Source organism: Uranotaenia lowii, chromosome 3 (genome assembly GCF_029784155.1).
Source record: "Uranotaenia lowii strain MFRU-FL chromosome 3, ASM2978415v1, whole genome shotgun sequence".
Lineage (NCBI taxonomy): Eukaryota > Metazoa > Arthropoda > Insecta > Diptera > Culicidae > Uranotaenia > Uranotaenia lowii.
The window spans coordinates 226,799,943-226,827,062 of NC_073693.1; the positions used below are offsets into that span (position 1 = coordinate 226,799,943).

Genomic DNA, 27,120 nt, shown 5'->3' on the forward strand with positions numbered 1-27,120 from the left:
GAGGAATAGATGTTTAAATTTTTACATTTTTCGATGCCGTAAAAAACTTAAACTTAATATTGCTTCCATTATACAATACCAACATTGTTGGTGTATAAATATTTTTCAGACAATCACCAAATTTTTTAAAATAAATATTTTCAAAATTCAGTTAGCTGACTGGGGCAAAATGCAACAAAATGCAAATAAGAACTAAATCTCATAAATCGCGTTTCCATATTCTGGGATATGATTGTTTAGCATTAAGCGTTTGTTAACTTTAAAATTTCATCCATCCTAAGATTTATTTACATGATTTAAGATAAAAGAATATTTTGTAGTATTTTTACCCCTAAATGTATGCAGCAGATTAACACTTTTTTCTTAAAAACATTTTTGTCAGAAAAAAAGTAAAATTTAATCTGATCAAAACTAAAAATAACTGCAATTGGTGCTTTACGCGTTATGTCATCACAAATGTATCAAAAACTTTAAAGTTTCAAATGTTTTCATTTGATTTTTTATTAATTACAGAGTTTGTTGCAACTTCCCCCTTTTTCTTAGTAGGGTGAAAATCGTATGTTTTTGTGAATTTAAAAATAGCTGGCAAAACCAATATTTTTTCTGACTACGTCAGTTTGGTGTCCCACCAACCTTTAAACTTTTGATGTACAAGAGGTATGATTGTCTGTAAGCATTAAGATTTTAGAAGCCATTGAAGTTGAAAAGTGTTGCATGTTGCCCAGTTGACGGTACTGGAAATGTACTGAGAATAAAAATAATTGTCCGTACAGCACTAATTTTAACGCCAAAACGTTCATGACGGACACTTTTTAAGCAAAACTGACAGGAAAATATATTATTTTTGTGCATCAATCCTCTTTTAAGATCAATTATTGTATGCCTTGAACATATTCGTTCGTGAGAAATATTCAATTTACGACTATGAGATCTTAAAATAATGTCAAACAATTGAATACTAGTGCTTAGACTGGTTTAACTTCGCAATCTTTTTTGGATCGCAACCAAACTTTCAGGGATGATTTTTTAAGCAATTTCTAAAACGAACATCAAATTTGAGCTTATTCGAAAAAAATCGATAAAATGCAGTGAGTATTTGTGAAAAAAGTTTAATTTCCTTACGAACGATTACCTGTATGTTAAAATAGAAATATAATAATTGATCTAAAAAGAGAACGGATTGTGCACAAAACGAAGTAAAATTGCTCGACCACAATCCTTTTTCTAACCAGCTGAGTGTTCTGCAAACGTATCTATCTGAGGCTGTTGGAGAAGTGAACATTATTATTGACTTTTTGTTAAATTCAGTTTTATCAACTTTTGAATGCCTGTTTTAATACAACAACTTTTGTGTTGCTGATGATTTTAAATTACAAGCCGTCCGCAATACTTTTAAGTTTTGTGTTATTGAACAAAAGGGCTTGTTATCGTTTAGGATGTCAAATAAAATTGATGGGTACTCAGCAACAAAAACGTTAAAACTTTTTTATTTGAAAAAAAAGGCGGAGGGTTTAAATATCTTTCAATTCGGAATCGCAGTTTAAATGCGGCGCCAAATTGTCAGCATGCAAAATTCAATTTTCAATCTGCTACGACATCCCGTAAACAGGGCTCCAAAACAAAAAAATATATTGATGATATTTCTCAGCCATTGAAATCGGGATTCGGCCGGTGCACGGTCCTGATACCAACTTTCCCGCTGCGGTCGTTGGCAACGAGAGAAAAAAAAACAATCCGACTGACGGCGGGGCGAAGGCATTCACCGGGATATATTTTTAATTATATTACCAGCGCTCTATGCACCTGTGCAATATCATAATTTCATTTTAATTGAGGTCATTAATATTCTTCCCCAGGGGACTTTTCTCCCTTTGGCCCGGGACTGTCAATGTGCGAAGAGAAAAGCTTGAGGGATATTTTTCTCCCGTTCTTCGTCCTTCTTCCGTTAAGCTTGTTTCTCGGGTTGTGTTGTTGTAAAAACCTTTTGTACGCCCTACTGCCCTCCCATCTTCCCGTGGCCCCAAAGAGTAGAGATATTTCCCGGATGTTCCCGGACAACAGCGGTACACATGATAGCTTCTAGGAACCCCGGAAGACGACAGTTGGCGAATGAGTCACCCATCGTTTCTTTTTCGACGCCGGTTGTGGCGGCCCGGATGTTATAAGTGGTAGTTATTTGCTCAGCGTCAATGGCGTCGGAATCCGCGATTATTTTGAATTGAATTGAATTAATGGTTTATTTATTTATAAGTGTACTATTTACATGGTTTTTTTAACACTCCATTGGTCAAGCCGCTTGAGGAGTGCCTAAATCCTATATATCTATACCTAAACTAATTTCACTACATTCTAACAAAATTTCAATTACAAAAACAAATTTTCTCTAATACATTTGGGTTTTCTCTCATTTATGATCTTGAACAATATCGAAATTACAATGAAAAGATATCATAAGATTTCAGAAGTGTTGACAAGTAGCTAGTTTGCAAAATACATACTCTTATCTGTTTTTTAAGGTGTACGTTATCATTAAAAGTTCCACATTTACCCTCAAAGTGATTGAAAAATTTAACTCCACGAAAAGCAAGAGAACGTTCACCTATGGTAGAAATAATGGTGGGTCGATCAAGCATGTTTCTGTTTCGTGTGAGATAGTGGTGATTAGTGCGACTAAATGTAATATTGCAGTGAGTAGTTTGATTAAGACATTGGAAAATAAAGCTACAGATTTGAATTATGTATAAGCCTCTTACAGGAATTATATTATTGACATTATTGTAAAGATCTATTGTATGGCTGCGGGGAGGAAGATGGTAAATTATGCGTAGTATTCTGTTTTGTGTGATCTGAACTCTGTTAATTAGGTTATTGCTTGCGGTACCCCATGTCGAAACTAAGTAAGTCAACATTGAATGAAAAAGTGAATGATAAATTATAAGTAATACATTCAGTGGCACTCTTCTTCTTATTTTGCAAACAATTCCATTTATTTTATTTAATTTTTTTAAAAGGTGACTAATATGTTGATTCCAATTCAATTGCTCGTCAAGAATAATTCCAAGATATTTACATTCAGAGACAACTTTAATACTAGGAAATGTTAATTTAGTAACCGGTAAGAGATTTGATAATGAACGATGGCTAGATTTAAAATTTAAAATATTTGATTTATCCAAGTTTAGAGTTAATTTATTGATTCGGAAATAATCACTCAATAAAATAAGGTCACTGCATAAATTGATATCGTTGGTTGAATGACTATCGCTGTGGTAAAATGTGGATGAATCATCAGCAAAAAGTCGCAGTACTCCTTTCAGGGGCAAGAGAGCCATGTCATTCAAGTAAATAATAAAAAATAATGGTCCCAAGACTGAGCCTTGTGGAACACCAATGTTTATAGGTAGAGTAGAACTTTGATAGTTGTTTAACTTGACGTATTGATATCTATCAGTCAAATAACTTTTAAATAAGCTAAGAGGTGTACCACGAATGCCAGCAAAAAACAACTTCTCTAAAAGAATATCTCTATCTACGGTATCAAATGCTTTTGACAGATCCAGAAAAAGTCCTAATACATGTTCTTTTTTATCTAGGCTTAATTGTATACTGTTTGTCAATTCTATTACAGCGTTAGTAGTAGATGATTTCTCTCTAAAGCCATATTGCATGGAATAAAAGAAAGAATTATTATTTAGGAAGGAAGTCAATCGTGCTGAAAGTATTTTTTCAAAAATTTTATTTATTGTTGATAGGACTGAAATCGGTCTATAATTACTGCAAAGTGACGGATCGCTTGATTTAAAAACTGGTGTAACCTTAGCAATTTTTAATGTTTTAGGATATATACCATTTTGCATACAAAGATTAAAAATATCTTTAAGAACTGGACAGATAACATCAATAACAGCTTTAAGAAGATAAACGCTAAAATTATCTGGGCCAGCACTCGTGTTATTAGAAAACGATTTTATAAGACAAGCTATTTCCAATTCATCTGTAGGTACAAGAAACAATGTATTATTGTTGTGATTTAGTGTATTGTATTTATTTATTGAATCGGTGCTATTAGATGCATGTTTGGAAGCCATGACTTGTCCAATGGAAGAGAAATATTTATTGAACTCATTGCAAATTGATTGTTTACAAGTAACTGTTGAGTTAGAATCTAATAAATGAAGTTCATTTACTGAAGAGCTACTGACCGTTCGACCTAAGACTTCATTAATGTTATTCCATGTTTCCTTTGAGCTTTTCGAATTGGTGAATTTCTTTGTATAATAACATTCTTTCAAACTTTGCGAATAGCTTTTAATTCTGTTATTTAATTCATATATTTTCATATTGATTATGTCAACTGACTTCCCCAGTCTTAAATATTTCTTCTTTTTGTTCCTCAAATTCTTATTCCAGTTAATAAGTTTTAATAATTGTTCAGACATCCATGGGCTGATTCTTTCGGATGATGATTTTAGTTTTATTATTTTGGTGCACTCGTGTAGCGTATTTGAAACTGTAGATGAAAAGTAATCATAAAATTGATTCGGATCTTCAAAAGTACACATATAAGCTGGTGAAAATCGCATTGTAAGTAGTTGATTCATTCTTTGGAAATCGGTTCTGTACTTGAGTCTTTCCTTGTGCTGCCTGTGAGGTGCATATGGAAAATGAGTGTAGATGTAATTATGATCACTATTAGAATTAAATATAGTGTCGTTCAAAATGGGAAATTTTTCAAAAAGGTTAAAACACACATGGTCAAGAAGTGCTTGACTTGCAGGCCGAGTTTCGTGTATATTGGATATAAGAAATCCATAACTTACTAAAATATTATAATAATCATTCACTTTATCAGACGGAGTAAACATGTCAATGTTGATGTCACCCAGAAGAATATGAGGAATATTTTTTGAATAATCTAAATTGTTTTCTAAATGTTGTAGGAACTTATTGAAAGTATAATCGTTAGGTGGTCTATAGTAAGAAGATATTTTCAATGGAGAATTATTGTTCAAATTGATTTTAACTTGGATAGAATGAAAACTAGAAATATCACAAACGTACTCATTGCAATCAATTACATCGAAATTAATGCATTTAGAAACATAAACCGCAAGACCCCCACCAACACCTCTACTTCTACAAGAAAAAATACTGCAATAACCGTCAATTTGGTAAAGTTGTGTGAGGTTACTTTTTAACCATGTTTCACTTATAATGATAACGTCTGGTTTTTTTAAAAGTTTGTCAATATCTAATTTTAGGTTATCAAAACGATCAATGTTAGATATGCTTCGTGCATTAATTTGAAGTATCGATAAAAAGTTGTTCTTATGAATATTATGAAGATAATCATCAACACTTCTAAAATACTTATTATTATTCAAAAGCAAAGAAAAATCTACATCATGAAATGATTTAATGAACTGCTCAAAACTTGACATATCCTAAATCTAAAGAAAAAATAATATAATATGAAAAAGACTTACTATACTCCTTTGTCTAAGCTGGCTTGACCGTCGTTTTCTGTTGTTTTTTGAGTCACTAGAAGGAATTCAATTTCTTCAATGTCAGGTTCGTCCCTTATTCTGTGTCGCTGCTTGGTTTCCGGATGAAAAATCCACGTCGAACCTTGATATATCCAAGGTTTTCGAAGTCCCAGTTTAACAAGGTCCCTTGTTCGGTTGTGGAGCTTCAGTTTATGCTTGGTCAAATTGTCCTGAACTATGACCGACTTGTTGTCCGATGAAACGTCCAGTTGTCGAGGTGATAATGGTTTGCCGAGGCTCCTCACTTTCTTCACAAATTGCAGCTTCCCGTCCAAGTGGTGGAATTTGACCACAATTGCGTCTGTCTTCTCGGATTTCAAAACAATCGGCCGCACGTCCTTAACCAGCTGCTGTGTGTTGAGGCCAATGAGCTCGGTTATCTTATGGCAAACGTCCAAATGTTGCTTAGGATATTGCAGTTTTATCCCTTTGATGATAATCTCCTCCTTGAGCTTATCCTGCCGAAGATCTTGTACTTCCTGTTTCAGAAGACGATTTTCCGCTGAAATTGTGTCCACGCGCTGGGAGAGCTTTAGTACAGTCTTTAGAAGCTCTTTGTTGAGACTTTCCAACTCGTCCAGTTTTTCTAGTTTGCTAGAAATAGCTTTCAGTTGCTCGGCAATGTTTAATGATCCTGCACTTCCCGGATTATTATCGGTCGACTTCCTGAGTGGTTTCTGGGCCCCTTTTCCGCCTTTCGAATTGATTCCAGAGTTACTATTCTCAGCAGCACCTCCCATTTTAAATTTTGCAAAAATGGCGGCTTTTAGTGTCGATGGAGTCAAATTCGAAAATAAGCTCCAATATTGGCCGGAACGCAGAAATTTTGACTCACGCGGGTTCCTCAGGACTTTAGAAGAACACAGAAATCGAATAATGCCGAGCAAGATGAATTTTACTTAGATAATTTTTAATTTGTTTAGGTATTCAAAATAAAACATTGGCACGCTGCAGTGTTGCCAGTAATCTGCAAAAGCTGAATTATTCGAAAATCATCAACGAGCATTTCAAGTAGAATATCCATTTCCCGGTCATTTTAACAATCCCGAGATTCGGGAAATCTGACTATCCTTTTTCCAGGAATGTAATACTCTACTACTTACATACGAAACTTTATCAATATGATAATTTTAAATGTTCAAGTAGCAGTATTGTTTATTCGGTCGGAATTGGATTGGACACTCAAATTTCAAGTAGAAAGAACCACCTAGAATGGAAACTACAAGTACCTTTAATATAAAACAACACTTGGTTATTGAACTTACTTAAAACATGTGCAAATAAAAATATTACTGTTAAAAAATCCTGTTCAAGAAGAGCTAAGGAGAGCTAATATAAAATTATTATCTTGTAGTTCGAAAAGCAACTAGCACCGGATTTTGCGGAACATAAAGCATGGATCATTTATAATCTGGACGCATTAAAACGGTGTGGTTTGATTAAATTTCGAACTATTCGTCGAAAACCACTCATCAAAGTTTGGACACCCTGCTCGCTAACTTCAGCGGTCATTTTGTTCCACCATCTCTTCATCTCTGTTACATCCCGAGACGTCCTACTATTCTTCTTCTTCTACTTGACAAATTAATGCCCTATATTTTTCGATAGGGCGGAACTGTGATCAGTTTGATGAGTTGATGTCCTTTTCGACAAAATCCACCCGGTTTTCCCGATACCACTGTAGTACCCTTTTGCTGTTGTGGCAGCTTGGCAAATCTGACCAAAACTTTACTGGTCCTTTGTGAGATCTAATGTACGGAAAAAAAGTTCTTCAGGCACTCCTTCTTGTACATTTTGGAGTCCATGGTCCTGTTTTTCACAAAAATCGGGGTTTTTTGTCCGCAGCTGCAAATACTTTGTCAGATCAATCACTTTCTTGCAAACTTATCGGCAAAAACGAATTCAAACTTGTCGGGGACATCACCCCTGCACCACTGCAGTGGCTTTATAGTTACATTTTTTGGCCAGGAAGCTGCCCAAAATCCATCTTCACGTACGTTTCGTCATACATAAGGATGCATCCGTCGTACTTCGTTAGAACCTTGTTGCATAACTTCCGAGCCCGTCCTTTGGCTTCTACATTCTTCTTCAATGTTCGGTTTGGTGGCCTACTGGCCCGATAAGATCGTACTCTTTCGCGCAGACGAATCCTTCTGACGGTGTCATAGTCCGCTACCCTGGTAAACACTTTGATCGTTCTCAACACCTTCAAACGCAATTTCCGATCCTTAGGTCCACTATAACACTTGGTATCAACCTGCCGATCGATAGTATGCATCTCACGGAAACGTTTAAGAACGCTGCACACAGTCGATTTAACCATCTTTACAGATTTCGCGATTTTTTAACCCGACCACGTCGGGTTTTTAACGTGGGTGTTCAAAATTGATTTTCGTCTCGCGGCTTTCATCACGTTTAACTTTTTTGAAACAAAACGAATCGTTATGAAACTCACTCAAACCGTGTATGATGTGTTCCTCTCAACAGCTCCAGTGAAGCTCAATTAAATTTTCACTTTCAGGTTATTTACATGTCCAAATGAATTGTCCTAAAAAAGTAATAAAAAGTAAATAGTTCAGTCATTTATTAACGAATTCATAATTTGTTTTTCATACAAATGTAGCATTTTCTTTACTCTTTCATAAAAAAAAATTAAAAAAATTATTCATTGCTGTTTCGAAGAAATTCTCGTACTCGTACTCGTAAGAAAACTGTGCACAATTTGATCTCTCCGTTCGGCTTCCATGGCGGTTGTTTACAAAATGCTATCGTTTGGTGTTATGACATAAATACATGGTGAAAGGTAATGAATTTCTCGACACGTGGGTGAAAAAAGTTTCCAAATCCGTCCACTAGGAGCGCCACAATGAGCAAAAGAATTTGTTCCAATATTAAATGAAGCAGACTTTAAAAACCCTGCTTCGTCCATTTTGTTTTTTTAAGTACATCTAATTGAGTTCTTTTTTCATTTCTTTATTACTAATAACTTTAATAAAAAAAAAGTTTATACCTATACATATTTTATACTTACGTGAAATATTTTTCACGACAACAAATTTAAGCCTCAATTTTATTTTGTGTTTCTTGTTATTCTTAAAGCTAAGCTCCACATTCCAAAGGGTTTTGATAAATTACACAAAGCCATGAATTCTGCACTTTTCTAACGAAACTTTAAATATAAGAAAAATTTAAATAATTTAGGTTATTATCAACTTTCTCCAAGATCGCAATTGATTACGACTTCTTCGAAAAAAAAAGTTTTTTTTTATTTCATTTCCTTATACAGATGAATAATAGATTTTTGACAAATTTTTCAAGAAGTGATTATTTATGACAAAATAAGGGCATAAATATGACAAAAAATATGAAATTACAAACCATGACAAAAATCGTACAAATGAGACAAAATTTTGAGAAAAACGATAAAAATATGACAAATATCACGAAAATATAGCGTAAGTATTGAATATGCATGACCAAAATTACAACACAATGACAGAACATGACAAAAAAATTACAAAATTATGACTTAAATCTGGCAAATACGACAAAAATTTGTTTAAAGTATGACTAAAATTTGTCAAAATTATGAAAAAAGCATTAATTTAACAACAAATGACATAATTATTTCAAAAACCTGTCTATAAAATGATAAAACATGGCATTATGACAAATATGGTGAAAAAAGGTAGGATTTTGTTTTTTTAATTTCAAAGTTTTGTTATATTAAAATCATGATTTTGGCCTACTTGTCAGATTTTTGTCACAAATTTAAATTTTTTTCTGGTAATTTTCATAATTTGTCACATTTTTATAACAATTTTTTGTCATAGTTTTGTCATTTTACTGTCATATTTTTGTTATATTTGTCATATTTTTACCATAATTTTGTCATTTTTGTCATATTTTGGTCAAAGTTTTGTCATTTTTTATCACATTTATCATTATTTCGACGTACATTCTATCATGTATTGTAAAATTTTTGTCAGATTTGTCATATTTTTGTAATTATTTGCCATTATTTCGCCTTACTTTTACTACATTTGTCGTGATTTTGTCATGTTTTGTCATTTTGTTGCCAATTTTTTGTCATATTTTTGTCCCTCAGATTCGCCCACACGCTACATAGTTAGCGTCCTTCTCGCCAATTTTGAGCAAATTTTAATCACAGAACCTATGTCACAGAACATTGAGCCTTGAGAATATTCACAGATTTCATAAAATTTTGCATATGTTCCCAAAATTTTATTATTTTTATGTCAACATGAATTTCGGATTTCTTAGTTGAGATTGTTAAAATATGTTACGATAAATAATCGTACTTGATTTCTCTCATGTAAAATGTAAAATTGCCCATTTTTTCATAAATTTTCAATGAAACTCAAGAAAACAGCGTCACAGAAAACCATTACAGAATTTTTGGGTAAAATCACAGAAAGTCAGGATTTCTTTCGCCAAAACACAGAATTTTTTTTCAGCAACCTTGCATCCCACCCCTTCACACCATTTTTAAAAGACGTTGTATTTATCAAATCCAGCAATTCAATTTCAGCAAATCTAGCAAATCGAACAAGCTATTTCACCATTCAAATAAACTTAATGACTATAAAAGGTTTTTTTCACTTAACTAAACTATCAATGCCATTTCGTCAAATGATGACGGATTTCAACCATTTTGTTGCGATAGGTTGAAAAATCTTTAGATTTTCTCAAATATTTCTTTGCAAATCACATGATGGTTTGGAGAGTCGTCCAGGCGAAACTGTGGAGGAGATTTGGATTACCTACTGATCTCCTTTGTCATATCGTTCAGGGAAAATAAACCAACTGAAACCTTATTTTCCTCGCTTAAAAATCACAGAAGCGTAGTTTTATGAATATAAACGACTTTTGTTCAACGGAAAAGTTTCGCGGAATTTTTTTATGGCTTTATTTAAACTGCATAACCACAGGGAAGAGGAACTTGACTTTCAATACTTTTTGGGTTGTAGTTTTGACACACTTCAACCTGTCTCATAGCTAAAATTTTATATTATTTTTGATAAAATTGTACTATAAAGAACTGAGATTTTGCAACGCATATTGAATGTGAATTAACATATTTTTCGAATTGCTGTCGTTTTTTCCAACTCCGCCTTTAGACGAGGTTTATGTTAATTTCGGCTGCCTACCTAACTTGTTTTTTTTTTTTATATTTTCTATGGTGAAGGGTGTTCTTAACAAAACGTGGTCAGACTAAATGTAAATCGTGTAAATCGAGTTTTTGTTTATTAAAAAAACAGTATCTTTCTTTCTGATGTTCAATATGTATAAAGACAAAAATACTCAGTTAAGATTCCGGTTGACAGTTCTTTGTAGAACAATTTTAACAAAAACTATAACACAATATAACTATGAGCCAGATTGACGTGTGTAGAAACTATAACTAAAAAGTACTGAAAATAAATTTTCTTAGCCCCTGTGGTTATGCAATTAAAAAATGCCAAAACAAATTTTTTTAGCGAAAGTTTTTCGTTGAACAAAAATCGTTTATAATCGTAAAACTACGCAATTGTGATTTTTAAACGAGAAAAATTAGATTTCATTTCAATTAATGAATAATGAAAAAAAAATTAATTCCAAAATGTCAATAGTAACAGTATGATATGAACTTCATAAAGACATATTTTCAAAGCAATAGTAAATTCTCAATTTTTTAGGAAGAAGTTTTCAAAAATGTGTGTTATGGGTATGATTGATCCCTAGAGTTAAAAAAAAAAACAAAATATTCTTCGTGATCATTGGTTATCATGAAATAATCAATATCTGGCCAAAATCTAATGTTTATCCAATAATTATCTGTTAAAAAGGACTAAAAATACTGTATTTATCAAAAAACTAGAAAACTGCGCCTTGTAGTATGCAATTACATTAGGGGAGTACACACAATTTTAGGATTCTCTTTGTCTGATACTTACAAACTGTGAAATGAGAACTAGTAATATGGCAAAAATAGTCATCGGGCCTTTTGCCTTCGGATTTCAATAGATTTTTGCATAGGTTTAGGACACCCTGAATTATGGATCAAGTCTCCTTTAGTCCTCAAGTCCTCCTGTAACTTAAAAAAATATTACATTTTTTTTAGTCTCACGAAAATGCTTCTAGTTCATGTATCGTTCTAAGTTTGGAGCATATAAACTTTAAATTACCCGCTGTCAGAAAATACAAAAGACAGCAAGTTGCTAAATTTTCTGAACATAAGATAAGGGGATCAATTATCCCCATTCTCCTCTAATCAAAATTTCCTCCACAATTTCGCCTGAACTTCCCTCCAAATCATCATGTGAATTTGATTTGCAACCAAATATTTGAAAAAATATAATGGTTTTGCAGTCTATCGCAACAAAAATGGTTGAAATCGGTCATTATTCGACTAAATGGCATGCATTTCAAGTTTAGTGTTCCGCTCGGGGCGGTCGAACATTTAGACGCTTCATAGACAATGATGAAAACTGCACCAAAAATGTTATCCCATTTTTAAAGCTTAAGCTAACTTAAGAAATCGGTTCAAAGAGACCAAAGTTATTGATGAAAAGCTGGTTTTTATGTTCCTCTCGAACAAAATGTCTCAAAATCCCATACAAACTTCCTGTGGTCCTATAAAGCCCGAATTTTGTTTGGGACCTTGTACTAAGTCACACAAAAACAACATTTCATAACAGTTCATATGAAGGCATGATATCGGGTTTGTTTCACCTTCATTTAAGATTTGCCGAAACATTAATCTAAGGAAAGCAGGAAGGAACATACTTTGATAAAACTGCAACGAATCCGTTCACCCATGGTGGATTACCAACATACAAAAAAAAATGTTGCCCCAATCATCTTTTTCGCGAATCGGCGCCCTAGAAGCCTAGAATCTGTGCTATTTTTATTACCGGGTAGCCTCATGCGGTGGCTGCCCGCCTCGCCTCGCCCCGATCGTAGTCGAATAGTCGAGTAGGACGTATTGGCCGTATTTTTATCTCTCCCTGTAATAACATTATTACTACTTCCCCGTTATTCTAACGTGACGGTCGTCGTTGTCGTGTGCTGCCTGCCTGCAACCGGATGTGATGCTGCAGCAGTGTGCTTCTGGAATCGAGAAACCACATTCCTGCGCCATTACAATATTTCAGGGAAATTTTTCCGAGCGAACGAACATTGGTGTTTATTTTCCGGAGTAGGGAATATGTGATTGTGTTGGTTTGTGTTTTAAATTTTTTGTTCTCTTTTCAAACCGAAGTTGCTATCTCTCCTGTATCAATAAACAAGGATTTCTTCCCACAAACAGAGATTGACAAAATTTTATTTATTTAATATCGGAGCTCCAACGGAGGAGCAAAAAACCGATGGTGATGGAATGAATAACAAAGTGTGACCTTTTCCCTTCTCTTGGTTATTTTCTTCCATTTTTTTTTGCTATCTGTCAATAATGAACACAATATAATCCGCAGGCCCGAGACAGCAAAAGGCACAGCAAAGTGTCAGTTGAAAATACCGACTGCCTAATTAGTGCCCGGTTTTTCGGAAGCCCTCCGCATGACAATCAGTGTGGCACACAAACGAAAGCAAAGTGTAAATTGGGCGTTAATAATTGATCAGAGAACTTTTTGTTTTTCCTTATCGAGTTTTTCGAAAGGATGCCAAAATAAAGAGGAAGCAAAAAAAATTAAAATTATGTTATCTTGGCCCGAGTTGGCGCTTTTAATTCGACTCATGAATGTTTGATTGGGCAAATGGCTTACAGCGAGGAAAGCGATAGGTTCTTTTTCTAGTATTTTTATGCCAACTTATTTATGTTGCCAGGGTTGTTGACCGGTTTCGGTTCATCGGAGCTGGTTTCGAGGCCGATTCGGAAGTCAAATTAGAATCTTAAGATATTCCGAAAAAGTTTTCTCAGCATTGGCTGGGTACGGAGACGAGGGGCAGGTTTGATACTCAATTAGCTCTGCCATTAGTATTTGCCACTGTTCAGAGGAAGCATCAAAGATTATTTTCCAGGAACTTTTTTGTATTTGTTACCAGCAAGACAATTCCGACGATCTGTATGTTAAGAGGTATCGAATCGAAAACTGATACCTACAAACCTTTTAAGGATATCACCATTTTTCTAGGCATGTGTTTTTGAAAACCAAAGTTTTAAGCTGTGCTCATAAGTTTTGAAATCTCTAGTTTTACAAAATAGGCAGCGCCCTTCTGTACAAGTTTACAACTAGATATCACAGTATTTTTAGCGTGAACAATTTATACGATAGTAGGTATCACTTCTAAGGCACTATCTTTATGGTGTTTGTCTGTTGAGGCTGTAGAATGATTTTCAATCAGATTTGATAACAGCATTACCGACAGCTTAATCGTTTGGACAATTGTCTGTCTTTATCAGAGATGTTTGTCCAGTGGCCAGAATTTGCTTGTGGAACTTTAAGGCAGTACAAGATGAAGCTCTTGTCAATACTGACTCTTTTTGCCGTTACTGTTTCGGTGATTTCGGAACTGCCGGAGAAAGACTGGTGGGAAACGGCTTTATTCTATCAGGTCTATCCACGATCATTCTTCGACACCAACGCGGATGGAGTTGGTGATATCCAAGGTGTAACGGAAAAACTCCAATACTTAGTTGATACCGGATTCGATGCGGCCTGGCTCAGTCCGGTTTTTAAATCTCCGCAGCGGGATTTCGGTTATGATGTCAGTAATTTCATGGAAGTAGACGAACTGTTCGGTACCAACGAAGATTTGGAAAAGCTTTTCGAAGAGGCTCAACGTTTGGGAATTCGGATAGTTTTGGACTTCGTGCCAAATCATTCCAGCATCGAACATTGGTGGTTTAAACAGTCGGAGTTGGGCATTGAACCGTACAAAGATTATTACGTTTGGCATCCGGGTAAGCCTGTTTTGGGTCAGATTAAACCAGATGTTCCAAATAATTGGGTATGTTACTTAAAAACTTCGTAACAATTGATTATGATCTAAGAACCCGACATTCTTCTAACAGAGATCAGTGTTCTACGGATCGGCCTGGGAGTGGAGCAGCGTTCGTAAAGAGTACTATCTGCATCAGTTTGAAGTCGGTCAACCGGATTTGAACTTTCGCAATCCGGCTGTAATTGCAGAGTTCGATGAGATCCTTCGCTTCTGGATGGGTAAAGGAGCTGCCGGATTCAGGGTTGATGCCGTCAATCATATGTTCGAGGATGATCAGTTCAGAGACGAACCGATAGCGGATCCATCCGATCCGTTGAGCTATGGATACACCAATCACATGTATACAAATAACCTGGTAACTTGCATTGTATTAACAATCGATTGATTTACTATTCATTTTTTTTTTTTCATTGGACAGTTAGAAACTTACAATGTGATCGGGCATTGGAGAAAGGTCATAGATGAATATAAAGAGCAGAACAATCGTGAAACAATGTGAGTAATAAGTAGGACATAAATATTAATCTGGACTGAGGAACTTGCCACTATGCCACTATGTCACTATGAACGTACTCTAAGCAAACATTCATAAAGGTTTATCACAGGAACAACAAAATTATTAAAACAATTGAACCAAAATGAAATTCTCGTTTTAAACAAGATTTGAACCAAAATAGTATACCGCTACGAAAGTACACCCAAAATTTAGCCTCTATGCCAATCGTGAGTAATCAATATCAAAGCATCATTGGCATTCCGTCTCACGACAGAACTTGACGAACTTCCTAAAACTCACTCGGTCTATGGCAACCGTTCTCCAATTTCTCGGACACCCCACGTTCGCCAGATCACGCTCCACTTGGTCTAACCACCTCGCTCGTTGCGCCCCGCTCGTCTTGTTCCAACCGGATTCGTAGCGAACACCTGTTTTGCAGGGCAGTCGTCCGCCATTCTCGCAACGCCCAGTGTATCAAGCCAGCCTTCACCACCTTCTGGATACTGGGTTCGCCGTAGAGTCGCGCGAGCTCGTGGTTCATCCTTCGCCTCCACACTCCGTTCTCGTGTACGCCTCCAAAGATGGTTCTTAACACTCGTCGCTCGAATACTCCGAGTGTACGCAGATCCTCCTCGAGCAATATCCATGTCTCGTGCCCGTAGAGAACAACCGGTCTAATGAGCGTCATATACAGGTTACACTTCGTGCGAGGGCTAAGGGTACGAACACAGTGAGCGCGAAGCGAACTGCGGAGCGAAATATTCATTCACCGGATGAATTTCGCAAGTTCGTTTTTGAAGGCCGGCCACAGTGTACGCGAATTGCGAAGCGGTTCAACACTGAAAAAAACCTTCGGTGTTTTGCAAACATTAATCACTCGTGAAAAAATCTTTGCAAATTTAATTTGCAGAATCAAAACTGTGAGCGAGGGATACGTACCGCGTAAAAAAACTAATCCGCGTTAATTCCGCGAAAAACCACGTTAATTCCGGAAAACCGCGGAAAAAAACCTTGCACGTACTAGGACCACAGGATTTGTGAAAAGGAATCTTAGGACCGGAATAAGGACCTGATTTTTGACACCCAAATCCAAGATGGCGGCTTAAGCCTAAAATCAAAATGCTTTTAATGACTGAAAATCGCATAAAACCCCCATAATGTGGGTATTAGGTGAAAGGAATCAATTAGTAAAAGTCGAATTTTGCAGTCTGACGCTATGAATCGCCATCTTAAAATCCAATACGGCGGCTTCCACTCAACTTTAAAATATTTCAAATGACTGAAAATCGAAAGAAAAAACATCTACCAAAACTATGACAAAAATATTACAAAATTAGAAAAAAAAATATAAAAATATTATAACAACAAAAATTACGAAACTCTGACAAAACTTTGATAAAAAATATGGTAAAGGTGATAAAAATATTACATAAATTTGAGAAAAATATACCAAATCTATGAAAAACTTGACTGTTAAAATGGCGAAGCCATGACTAAATTTAAAAAAAAATCTGACAAAAATAAATAAAAATTTACTAAATAATAACAAAATATTAATAATAATGCCAAAACCCGAAACAAAAGCTTTGACAAATATTTGACAACATTATGGATAATATGAAAAATTAAATTAAAAATATGACAAATATTAGAGATGTACCGAATATTCGGTCGGCCGAATATTCGGCGCCGAATACCGCCGAAAAACCGTTAGGCCGAATATTCGGCTCACCGAATAGTTGAGCTAAGTATTCGGCCGAATAGGCCGAATAGGCCGAATATCTACTACAGACTTGTAAATTTTTCAAATAATTTTGGATAATTTATCAAATATCCAAAAGTAATTATGTAAAAGCTACACAATCATTAAAAACTTATGGTTTCAGCGAAACATCTATGATGTATCCGCGTATCTTTCACTGTAGATCGTTCAGGAGAAGGCTGACAAGTATCGCTTCATACTTTGATTATAGTTTATTCCAGATTTTCTGGATATATTCAGTAGACTGAGTCGATTTGGGGTCATTTTCGAATTTCTCAAACCCTGGGGTCTCAAAAGCTTCGTTTTGGTCCAAAACTCATCCATGATTTTTTGCAGAATTTTTAAGTAACGTTTACATGAGTAAATTTGGACTTTTAGGATTGTATGGGAAAATTGAATATTTTGTACTGAAAAATCAACATCATTTTTGTTTCTTCTGTGCAACCGAGCCAGCTGGTGGTTTTTGTGCTAATTTATAAAATTCCTAAAGGAAATTTTCCGCTGAACAACTTTGTCGAAGACCGTAAATTCGTATCTTATTAGACAAAAAAGTTATTAGCTGTTCAACAGAGGTATGTCTTTTGGCATTGATAAACAATAAATTCAATAGACACCACTGTTGTGTGCCTTGCGAGGTATTGCATGACCACTTTTCATGCAATACTTCGCGGGGCACAAGCAGTGGTGTCTATTGAATTTATTGTTTATCAATGCCAAAAGACATACCTCTGTTGAACAGCTAATAACTTTTTTGTCGAATAAGATACGAATTTACGGTCTTCGACAAAGTTGTTCAGCGGAAAATTTCCTGTAAGAAATTTATAAATTGGCACAAAAACCATAAGCAGGCTCGGTTCCACAGAAGAAAAAAAAAGGATGTTGATTTTTCAGTACAAAATATTCAATTTTCCCATACAAACCTAAAAGTCCAAATTTACTCATATAAACATTACTTAAAAATTCTGCAAAAAATCATGGATGAGTTTTGGACCAAAACGAAACTTTTGAGACCCCAGGGTTTGAGAAATTCGAAAATGACCCCAAATCGACTCAGTCTAATATTCAGGTTTTCCCATAAATCCAGTAAAGAATCTAGATAAGTCAAATCTGGCCGAGATGTCCAGATATTGTTTACAACTTCCCGAGATTTGCTCGGGTTTATTCAGATTATTTGCTAAATCAAATCAAAAACTCAAATTGGTCTTTAATATTATTTAGATCTTGTCTTCAATGACGATTTTTCATAAATTTAAAAACATGCATAAATTTTGAACTTTTTAATTTTTTTTTCAACAATCGTCCTGAATGCCTGATTGTTTGGATACATGTGGTTGAAAGTATGATATGCTTTTAAGAGGAGAAATCACCGTGAATTTGTTTTATGAAATGAATTTGCGGCTTTGTCGGTGAGGGTTAAAGAGTTGAAATGAAAGACGGATAGAAGAACAGAAGAAAACTCTAAGGTGGTGAAAAGAGCGAAGAGCATTTGAAATAGAAGCTTGACCACATGCTAAATTCTTTGTCCCGCATCAATTAACTGTATTGAAGAAGTGATATGCTGATGCTATGCTATGCTTTTAAAAATACCTAGCTAAAATTCGACCTTCATCAAATTCAATATCAGAGAAGCAATTTCAAATAGCTTGGCACCTGTTTCGACATGTTTTGCACCAGATTTCATAGGAACGCAATCTCTTTGGTGATAAACGCTCTAGACTAGTCATCTGATGTTTTTTCAGTTATTAATAACATTTTAAAAATCAGAAAGACACCTGCTGAGGGTAAAAGTTTACGGCTTAAAACCCTCTTTAAATAAACGTACGACAACAAAAAAGACCCCTTCTTGAAAAATATCTTGTAATACATCATCCGATAACATCATCTGGTTGAGAATAATCGACTTAAAACATGAGGGGCATTAATATGGAAGAAATGGAAACCATTGAAATAATCGCTTAAGATTTTTTCATTGAAAACTTAATAGAATATTCGACCGAATATTCGGCCGAATATTCGGCCGAATATTTGTTTGGCCGAATAGTTGAAAAGGTCAATATTCGGTATTCGGCCGTTCGACGAATACCACTATTCGGTACATCTCTAACAAATATAATAACTAATAAAAAATTACAAATATGACAAAAATTTGTAATAAAATAACATAAATCTTTCAATACTATGACAAAAATCTTACAAATGTGATAAAATATATGTAACAAAGCTATTAAAAAATATGATAGAAATATGTATAACAAAACTATGATAAAAAAAAACAAAATTATGACAAACAATTGACAATGGTTGTTATAGTACTGTAAGATTTTTGTCATTTTATTTTAATTTTTGTCATTATTTTGTCCTGTTTTCATTTGTCGTATTTTTGTCATAGTTCTGTCAGTTTTTTTGTTCATTTGATTGTAAGTTTCTTTTGATAGTTTTGTCTTTTTTCCGTTCGATTATATATAGTTGTTTTACCATCTTCTCTTCATACTGAATGTCTTATCCGGTACAACTGTATTCGATGATTACTCTTGTATTTAAACTCACGGACATTGGCTTAGGAGGGAACTAACTTGCCAATTAAGTTACACATATCACAAGCCCATAGATTTGTCTAGATTTTGTCATATTTTGTCATTTTTTTTTTTGTCATATGCCATTTATTTGTAACATATTCATCATTTTATGTTCGGATTTGTCATGTTTTTTGTTGCAATTTTGTAATTTTAATGTCGTATTTATCATCATTTTGTCGTTTTTCTTACATACATGTATATTTGAAAGTATTTTGTTATATTTTTATTTCATTCTTCATAATTTTGTCAAATTTTTGCCATTATTTTTTCAAATTTTTCCATATTTTTACCACCTTTGTAATAATTTTTTTATAGTTTTATTTATGTTTGTCAGATGTTTCTGATTTTATTGTAAATTTTTTGTTATTATTTTGTCATTTTTGTAAATTTGTTGTCAAATATTTGTCCTTATATAAGTTCTGTCAGGTCATTTTATGGTCAAATTTTGATTGTAATTTTGTCATATATTTTTTCTCATTTGTCTTGTCATAGTTTTGCAGTTTTTGTGATTTTTTTCTTATATTTTTGTCTAATTGTGTTATATCTGTCATATTTTTGGCATAATTTTTTTTACTACATTTGTCGTGTTTTATTCAAAATTTTGTCATTTATCTCTTTTTTGTTTGTCATATTTTAAATTTTAGTAATATTTTTAATATTTTTCCACAGTTTTGTTATATTTTTGCCAATGTGACTTTCTTTTTATAACACTGGTCATATTTTTGTTTATTTGTTTCAGTGCTTTTTTGCAGTTTTCTCAAATTTTTTGTTAAATTTTTGTCAGTCATTTTTTATCTACTTTTTGATCCCTTTTACTCATTTCTATATTTTGGATGGATCATGCGATTTTCACTTATTTACAGCATTTTGAATAGAGCGGAAACCGCCATCTTTTATTTCAAAATGGCGTCGGACAGCCAAATTCGACTTCTTACTTATTGAGTACTTTCATCCAATACCCATATTGTGGGAGTTTCATGTGTTTTTCAGTCACTTCCAGCATTTTAAAGTTGAGTGGAAGCGGCCATATTGGATTTCAAGATGGCGTCGTATAGCAAACTCCAACTTCTATCCGTTCAGCCCCTTCACCCTATACACATATTGTGGGGCTTTCATGCCACCGGTCGTTTATTGCCAGTTAGAATTTGTTTTAATTGAAAAAGACTGAAACCGCGTTTTTTTCGAAAATCCGCGCTAAGAAACCGTGCATTTTTCATAACCAACACAGAAACGGCTAAATAAACTGTTGAAAAAGATGTTTTAGATAAATCATTTAACGATAAAAAATATCCGAGAGAATATTTTCAGTGTCTGTCCGGATGAACAGGATGAACTCGCGCGATCTAGCCGGGTCTTCGCATGAAAATTCGCTTGCACTGTGGCCGGTCGATGTTTTTTTCAACGTGTTTCAATGAGAAGCGGTTTGCCGCGCGAATTGGAAATTCGCTTCGCACTTTGCTTCGCGCTCACTGTGAATTCGACCTAAGTCTTCTCGACCGCAGTTGCTTGTGGAGTCCATAGTAGGCACGACTTCCGCTGATAATTCGCCTCCGGATCTCACGGCTGCCGTCGCCAACGAGCCGAGATAGACAAAGTCTTCGACTATCTCCAGCTCGTCGCCGTCGACTGTGACCTTGTTATTGCTGGACAAACGGGTTCGGTCGGTCTCGGATCCGCATGCCAGCATGTACTTCGTCTTGGACGTATTGATCATCATCCCAATCCTTCCTGCTTCGCGTTTCAGTTTGCGGTAGATCTTCTCCACCGCCGCAGATGATCTGCCAACTATATCAATGTCATCGGCAAAGCAGATAAGTTGACTGGATCCGTTGAAAATCGTGCCGCGCTTTTCGCCCACCGCTCGTCGAATAACACCTTCTAGCGCCACGTTGAACATCATGCAGGATAGACCATCACCTTGTCGAAGCCCCCTGCGCGATTCGAATGAACTCGACAATTCACCCGAAATCCGCACACAGCACTGCGTTCCATCCATCGTCGCCTTGATCAGTCTGATCAGCTTCCCGGAAAAGCCGTTCTCGTCCATGATTTTCCATAGCTCGTTACGGTCGATCGTGTCGTATGCGGCTTTGAAGTCGATGAATAGATGGTGCGTAGGGACTTGGTGTTCACGGCATTTTTGAAGGATTTGCCGTAATGTGAATATCTGGTCCGTCGTTGACCGTCCCTCCATGAAGCCGGCCTGATGACTTCCCACGAATCTGTTTGCTTGTGGCGTTAGGCGGCGGAGTAGGATTCGGGACAACACTTTGAAGGCGGCATTGAGGACAGTGATTGCTCGGTAGTTCGGACTATCAACCGGTGAAGGCAATCGGCCAACTTGTCCAGGCCCATTTTGATGAGTTCAGCTGCGATGCCATCCTTCCCAGCCGACTTGTTTTTATTCAGCTGGCGAATGGCTTCCTTAACTTCACTCATCGTTGGGAGTGGCCCCTCTACGTCGTTGGCTACGCCGGCGATGTACCTTCCCCCACCGTCTTGATCTCCTGCATGTGCGCCGTTCAGGTGTTCATCAAAGTGCTGCTTCCACCTTGTGATCACCTCACGATTGTCCGTCAGGATGCCCCGTCCTTATCCCGGCACATTTCGGCTTGCGGCACGGAGCCTTTGCGGGATGCGTTGAATTTCTGATAGAACTTTCGTGTTTCTTGGGAACGATGCAGCTGCTCCAGCTCCTCGAGCTCCTCCTCCTCCTCCTCTTCGTCCATCACTCTCCTACACTCCTCCGCAGCACTTTTGATGGCTGTCTCCATGGTATCCCAACAGTTCTCGAGAGAGGCTTCGTCAAGCTCGCCCTCTGCCGGCAACGCTGCTTCGACCGATTGCGCGTAGTCTGCCGCGACCTCAGGTTGTGATTGTGATTGCGTTTGATACGGTGATCTCCAGGTGTACTTGTGTGGGAGGCGGTGCTGGAAAAAGGTACTACGTACGGCCGTTCGTTTGGAAGCGGCGAAATCTATAAGTCTGAGGCCGTTTTCGTTAGTCAGCTGGTGCGCACTGAACCTTCCAATTGTCGGTTTGAATTCCTCCTCCTGGCCGACCTGAGCATTAAAATCCCCGATGACGATCTTGATATCATGTTTCGGGCAACGGTCGAATTCACGCTCCAGCTGCGCGTAAAATTCGTCTTTGTCCTCACCGGTACTTCCGAGGTGAGGGCTGTGCACGTTGATGATGCTGATGTTGAAGAGCCGGCCCTTGATTCTCAACCGGCACATTCGTGAGTTGATCGGCCACCACCCGATCACGCGCTTTTGCATCTTTTCCATTACTATAAAAGCTGTTCCAAGCTTGTGTGTGTTGCCGCAGCTCGTCAATGTAGAAAATCGATTAAAATGAACAGAGCCAAATCAAGGTTTTAATCTTTTTACGGCGCTCTAGTAGATTTTTGAACTAAGAGCTAAATTCCGCCCAGAAAACGGTTATTTACATAATCTGGCAACATCTTCGGTACCAATAACTGCTGCGGTTAGCGCACTATGTACCTAAATATCAGACTAACATGTCCAAATAAAGTCTGCTTCATTTAATATTGGAACAAATTCTTTTGCTCATTGTGGCGCTCCTAGTGGACGGATTTGGAAACTTTTTTCACCCACGTGTCGGGAAATTCATTACCTTTCACCATGTATTTATGTCATAACACAAAACGATAGCATTTTGTAAACAACCGCCATGGAAGCCGAACGGAGAGATCAAATTGTGCACAGTTTTCTTGAAAATCCATTGTTGTCGGCATCGAAGCTAGCTAAACAGCTTAAAATGCCCAGAAATACCGTATGGCGTGTTATCAAGCAGTACAAGGAAACATTGACGACGGCTCGGAAGCCGCATTCGAAGCGTCGGAGTGGAACTGTCGACCGGAAACTGCGTGGGAAAGTCATCAAGGCCGTCAAGAGGAATCCCAATCTTTCAGACCGCGGTTTGGCCAATAAGTTCCAGGCCGCTCACCGTACGCACAGTGCGACGAATTCGTCTCCGGGAAGGAATAAGGTCATTCCGAGCCAGCAAACAGCCAAATCGGACGCTGAAGCAGAACAATGTGGCCAGAATCCGTGCTCGAAAGCTGTACGACCAAGTGCTGACCAAGTTCGACGGATGTAAAGTCTGCTTCATTTAATATTGGAACACAAACAATTGCGTGTAGTTCAGTCATTTATTAACGAATTCATAATTTGTTTTTCATACAAATGTAGCATTTTCTTAACTCTTTCATAAAAAAAATTAAAAAAATTATTCATTGCTGTTTCGAAGAAATTCTCTTACTCGTACTCGTAAGAAAACTGTGCACAATTTGATCTCTCCGTTCGGCTTCCATGGCGGTTGTTTACAAAATGCTATCGTTTGGTGTTATGACATAAATACATGGTGAAAGGTAATGAATTTCCCGACACGTGGGTGAAAAAAGTTTCCAAATCCGTCCACTAGGAGCGCCACAATGAGCAAAAGAAATTTGTTCCAATATTAAATGAAGCAGACTTTACTATTGAAAGTTCTTGAAGCGTATTTCGCGATGTTCATAAAAATATTTCTCGATTTTCTCAGAATTTGTTATAAACAAAGAGTGACCTCTTATAACAATCCACAGAATTATGATGACCGAAGCGTATACCAGCATGGATATGATAATGCGTTTCTACGAATCCGATGACCGCACGGAACAACGGGCCCATTTCCCGTTCAACTTCGCCATGATCACTGAGCTGAACGACCGCTCCAATGCCCGGGACTTCAAGTATGTCATCGACCGGGGCCTGGAAAACAAACCTCGAGGAAAAATCACCAACTGGGTTGTAAGTATGGCATTTCATCTGAAATAAGCCGAATATTTCATTCATTTTCTTATTAATTTTCCGCAGCTCGGTAACCACGATCAACCTCGAGTTGGTAGCCGATATGGACCGGAACGGATCGACGGGATGTTACTGATGCTCCTCACTCTCCCCGGAGTAGCAGTAACATACTATGGAGAAGAGATCGGTATGCTCGATTACCGGGACATTTCCTACGAAGACAGTAGGGATCCTCAAGGATGTAACGTGGGACCAGAGGCTTACAAATTTAAATCCCGGGATCCCCAGCGTACCCCTTTTCAGTGGGATGATACCTTCAATGCTGGGTTTTCCGCAGCAAATAGAACTTGGCTTCCGCTTAATCCTTACTTCCGTCAGTTCAACTTGAGGAAGCAACAAGAGGCCGACGAAAGTACCTATAAATTCTATGTGGAAACTGCGAAACTTCGTAAAAACAAAGTACTAACCCATGGACATTTCAAATCACGAGCGTTAGAAGAAAATGTGTTTGCTTTCGTTCGATATTTGAAACCAGAAGATGATCCGGAAAAAATGTACGAACCCTACTTGATAACGGTTGTAAATTTAGCCGCCGACACCGTGGAAGTTGATGTGAATGCGTTATATGAACTTGGAAACAGTTCATTCGTCCGGTTGACTGGAACGAAGTCTCGTTATTTCAAAGGCCAGCCGGTTAATCCAAACAATCTTTTACTGGGACCGTACGAGTCTTTGGTGCTAGCGGAGTCAGGAGCATTGAGAAATATTGTGTCTTTTTTGTTTATAGTATGTGCCACTTTAATGAAATTCATTTTCAATTAGAACATCTCTAGGCTAAGGCTTATAAGTGTTTTATAAATTAATGACATGCATGGTGTTTAGCAATTAATACTAAAATTTATAAAATTCTATAATCAAACTGGAATCATTTAAAATCTCACTGTTTGTTCTCTTTCGATACCTCTCTACTTTTCATTAGAAATAGCATACGGATACTTTTGACAAAACGAATACTATTTTTCGATCGGAAAATGTGTTGATTATCACGAGTGAATCATAAGTAGCGCAGCGTTTATGTAATAGCGTACAGAATTATATTGGTTTTTTTATTATTGTTTCAACATCAAGCTCTTCAAAAATTTTTAAACCAACAATATCTTTTTAGTTGTTACTAAAAACATTATAGTAAAAATTTATAATTTTTCATCGAAACATTCGCATACCTTCAATGTTTCCCGCATTCTCCGTTTCAAGAAATTAATTCATGCGCGGGAGCTGTTTAATATTCTGGAGACCAACTCATGTAGCCGAAATCCGGACAAGGAGCCGAAAAAATAAATTTCAATTCACTTTGATAAAGCGCCCGCTCACCCCTTGCAGTAAAAGAAATCTTATGACCAATCTTCAGGAACCTCCCAATTCTGAGTGTCGTTCGTGATAAGGCAATTAAAATTCATAGCCATTTTTACGGCACATCCGGAAAATTACTGTCTTCTTCGAATCGACTCATTTGTCGCTGGTGGTCTTCCTTTTTCTCCCTTCGCCTTCGACAAATGATATCCGACTGGTTAAAAATGGGGGAGGCTGCGTTCAATGGCTGCTTCCGAATCGTATAAATTTGACCCATTCCGAACAACCCTCCTCGTCTGCATTGGTGTTGTCTCAGTGATAAATTTTTAAAAACACTTCCGCCCCACCGCAACGTGATGTTCTGTTGCTCGGGTAGAAATAAGGAATTCGGCCAAGGAATTCCATACAATGCTTTCATTTAGACAGACAGTCTTTTTAAGTTTTTTTTTGTCTTGATATAAAAGCATAATTACTGTTTTCGCATATCCATAATATTTCAAAAAGTGAATCATGCCCCTAATACATAGCCACTCCTGAATGAGTTTTTCTAACTGGGTTAGTCTGAGAGGCGAATGAAGGAAAAAATCTTCTGAGTTTCATATCCAGGGTAAATTGAACGGAAACAATAAAATTAAACAATTATCTGATAAGACAGGAGCATGGACAGGTCAATTGACCATATCATGATTCTAGCAAAAGAGAAATTTATCCCTTCAAGTGCAAATTTCAGAAGGAGAAGTTCTCCGTTAAAATAACTAACCCTGAACTGAACTGTAACTGAACTGAGTCCTTTAGCATTGGGTTACCTTCTTTTCTGCTGGGCTGCAGTATCCCGGAACTGTCGCGCCTACTTCATTATGCAAATTTATGCACCCTTCTTCCGGGCACTTTCCAGCAACCCATCTCAGCTAGCTGCGTGTGCTTCATTTCCCAGCAAATTTTGCATACCTACCTACTTGCGAGAGATTCAAGAGCCACACGGCCAAGGATTTTTATTAATTCCATCTCCAGGGTGCTTTCCGGGATATTTCGCGAACGTCAATGATGATGACGATGTCAATGGACCTGTTCTGGTATGGTGGTGCCCATTATGAGCTCCTCAAAATGTAAGCCTTCTTGCAGGCGCTGTCGTTTTGCATCAGCTAAACAAAAAAAAAGTGCTAGAAGAAAAGTGAGTGCGGAAATCAGCTCACAATTTGCACAATAATGGGATATCCAGCAGATTTCCTGCGATACCGTCGTCGATGAGACTTGGCTAACATATAGACTCGGTTACGTGAGTTCCCAGCCAAAGGTCGTCCCGGCTGTTGATGAGTTTGCCTTCTTCATTGTTATGCCGGCCCAGGAGGATCCTTGGGACGATAATCTTTTCCCGCAGCTGTTGCTCGGAGGAAAATTACGTAACGTTTTGGTAATGTTTTTGGAGTGTATTTGTGTCATAAATGCAACTTCTTCTATGTATAGTAAGCCTCCATTTTTTTTTGATCCAAAAATTTTGACAAAAATCGGCAAATCGTTAGATATAAATAACGATACGATAATAATCTTCAAAAATAAAGAATTGGAACATCACTGGAAAACAGATTGAATCTGTAGAGTTTGCTGAGAATCTTGTAAGGTAACTACTAGA

The 27,120-nt window shown here is 36.7% G+C and overlaps 1 protein-coding gene across 1 annotated transcript; it reads left to right on the forward strand.

Annotated features, from left to right (window-relative positions):
• The first annotated feature begins 14,003 nt into the window (after positions 1 to 14,003).
• LOC129753141 (maltase 1-like) lies at positions 14,004 to 25,144 on the forward strand. Its single transcript, XM_055748940.1, has 5 exons — positions 14,004 to 14,498; positions 14,563 to 14,847; positions 14,911 to 14,987; positions 23,936 to 24,140; positions 24,207 to 25,144. The coding sequence occupies exons 1-5, from the start codon at positions 14,004 to 14,006 to the stop codon at positions 24,960 to 24,962; spliced, it is 1,818 nt and encodes a 605-aa protein (XP_055604915.1). The 3' UTR covers positions 24,963 to 25,144.
• Positions 25,145 to 27,120: the final 1,976 nt, after the last annotated feature.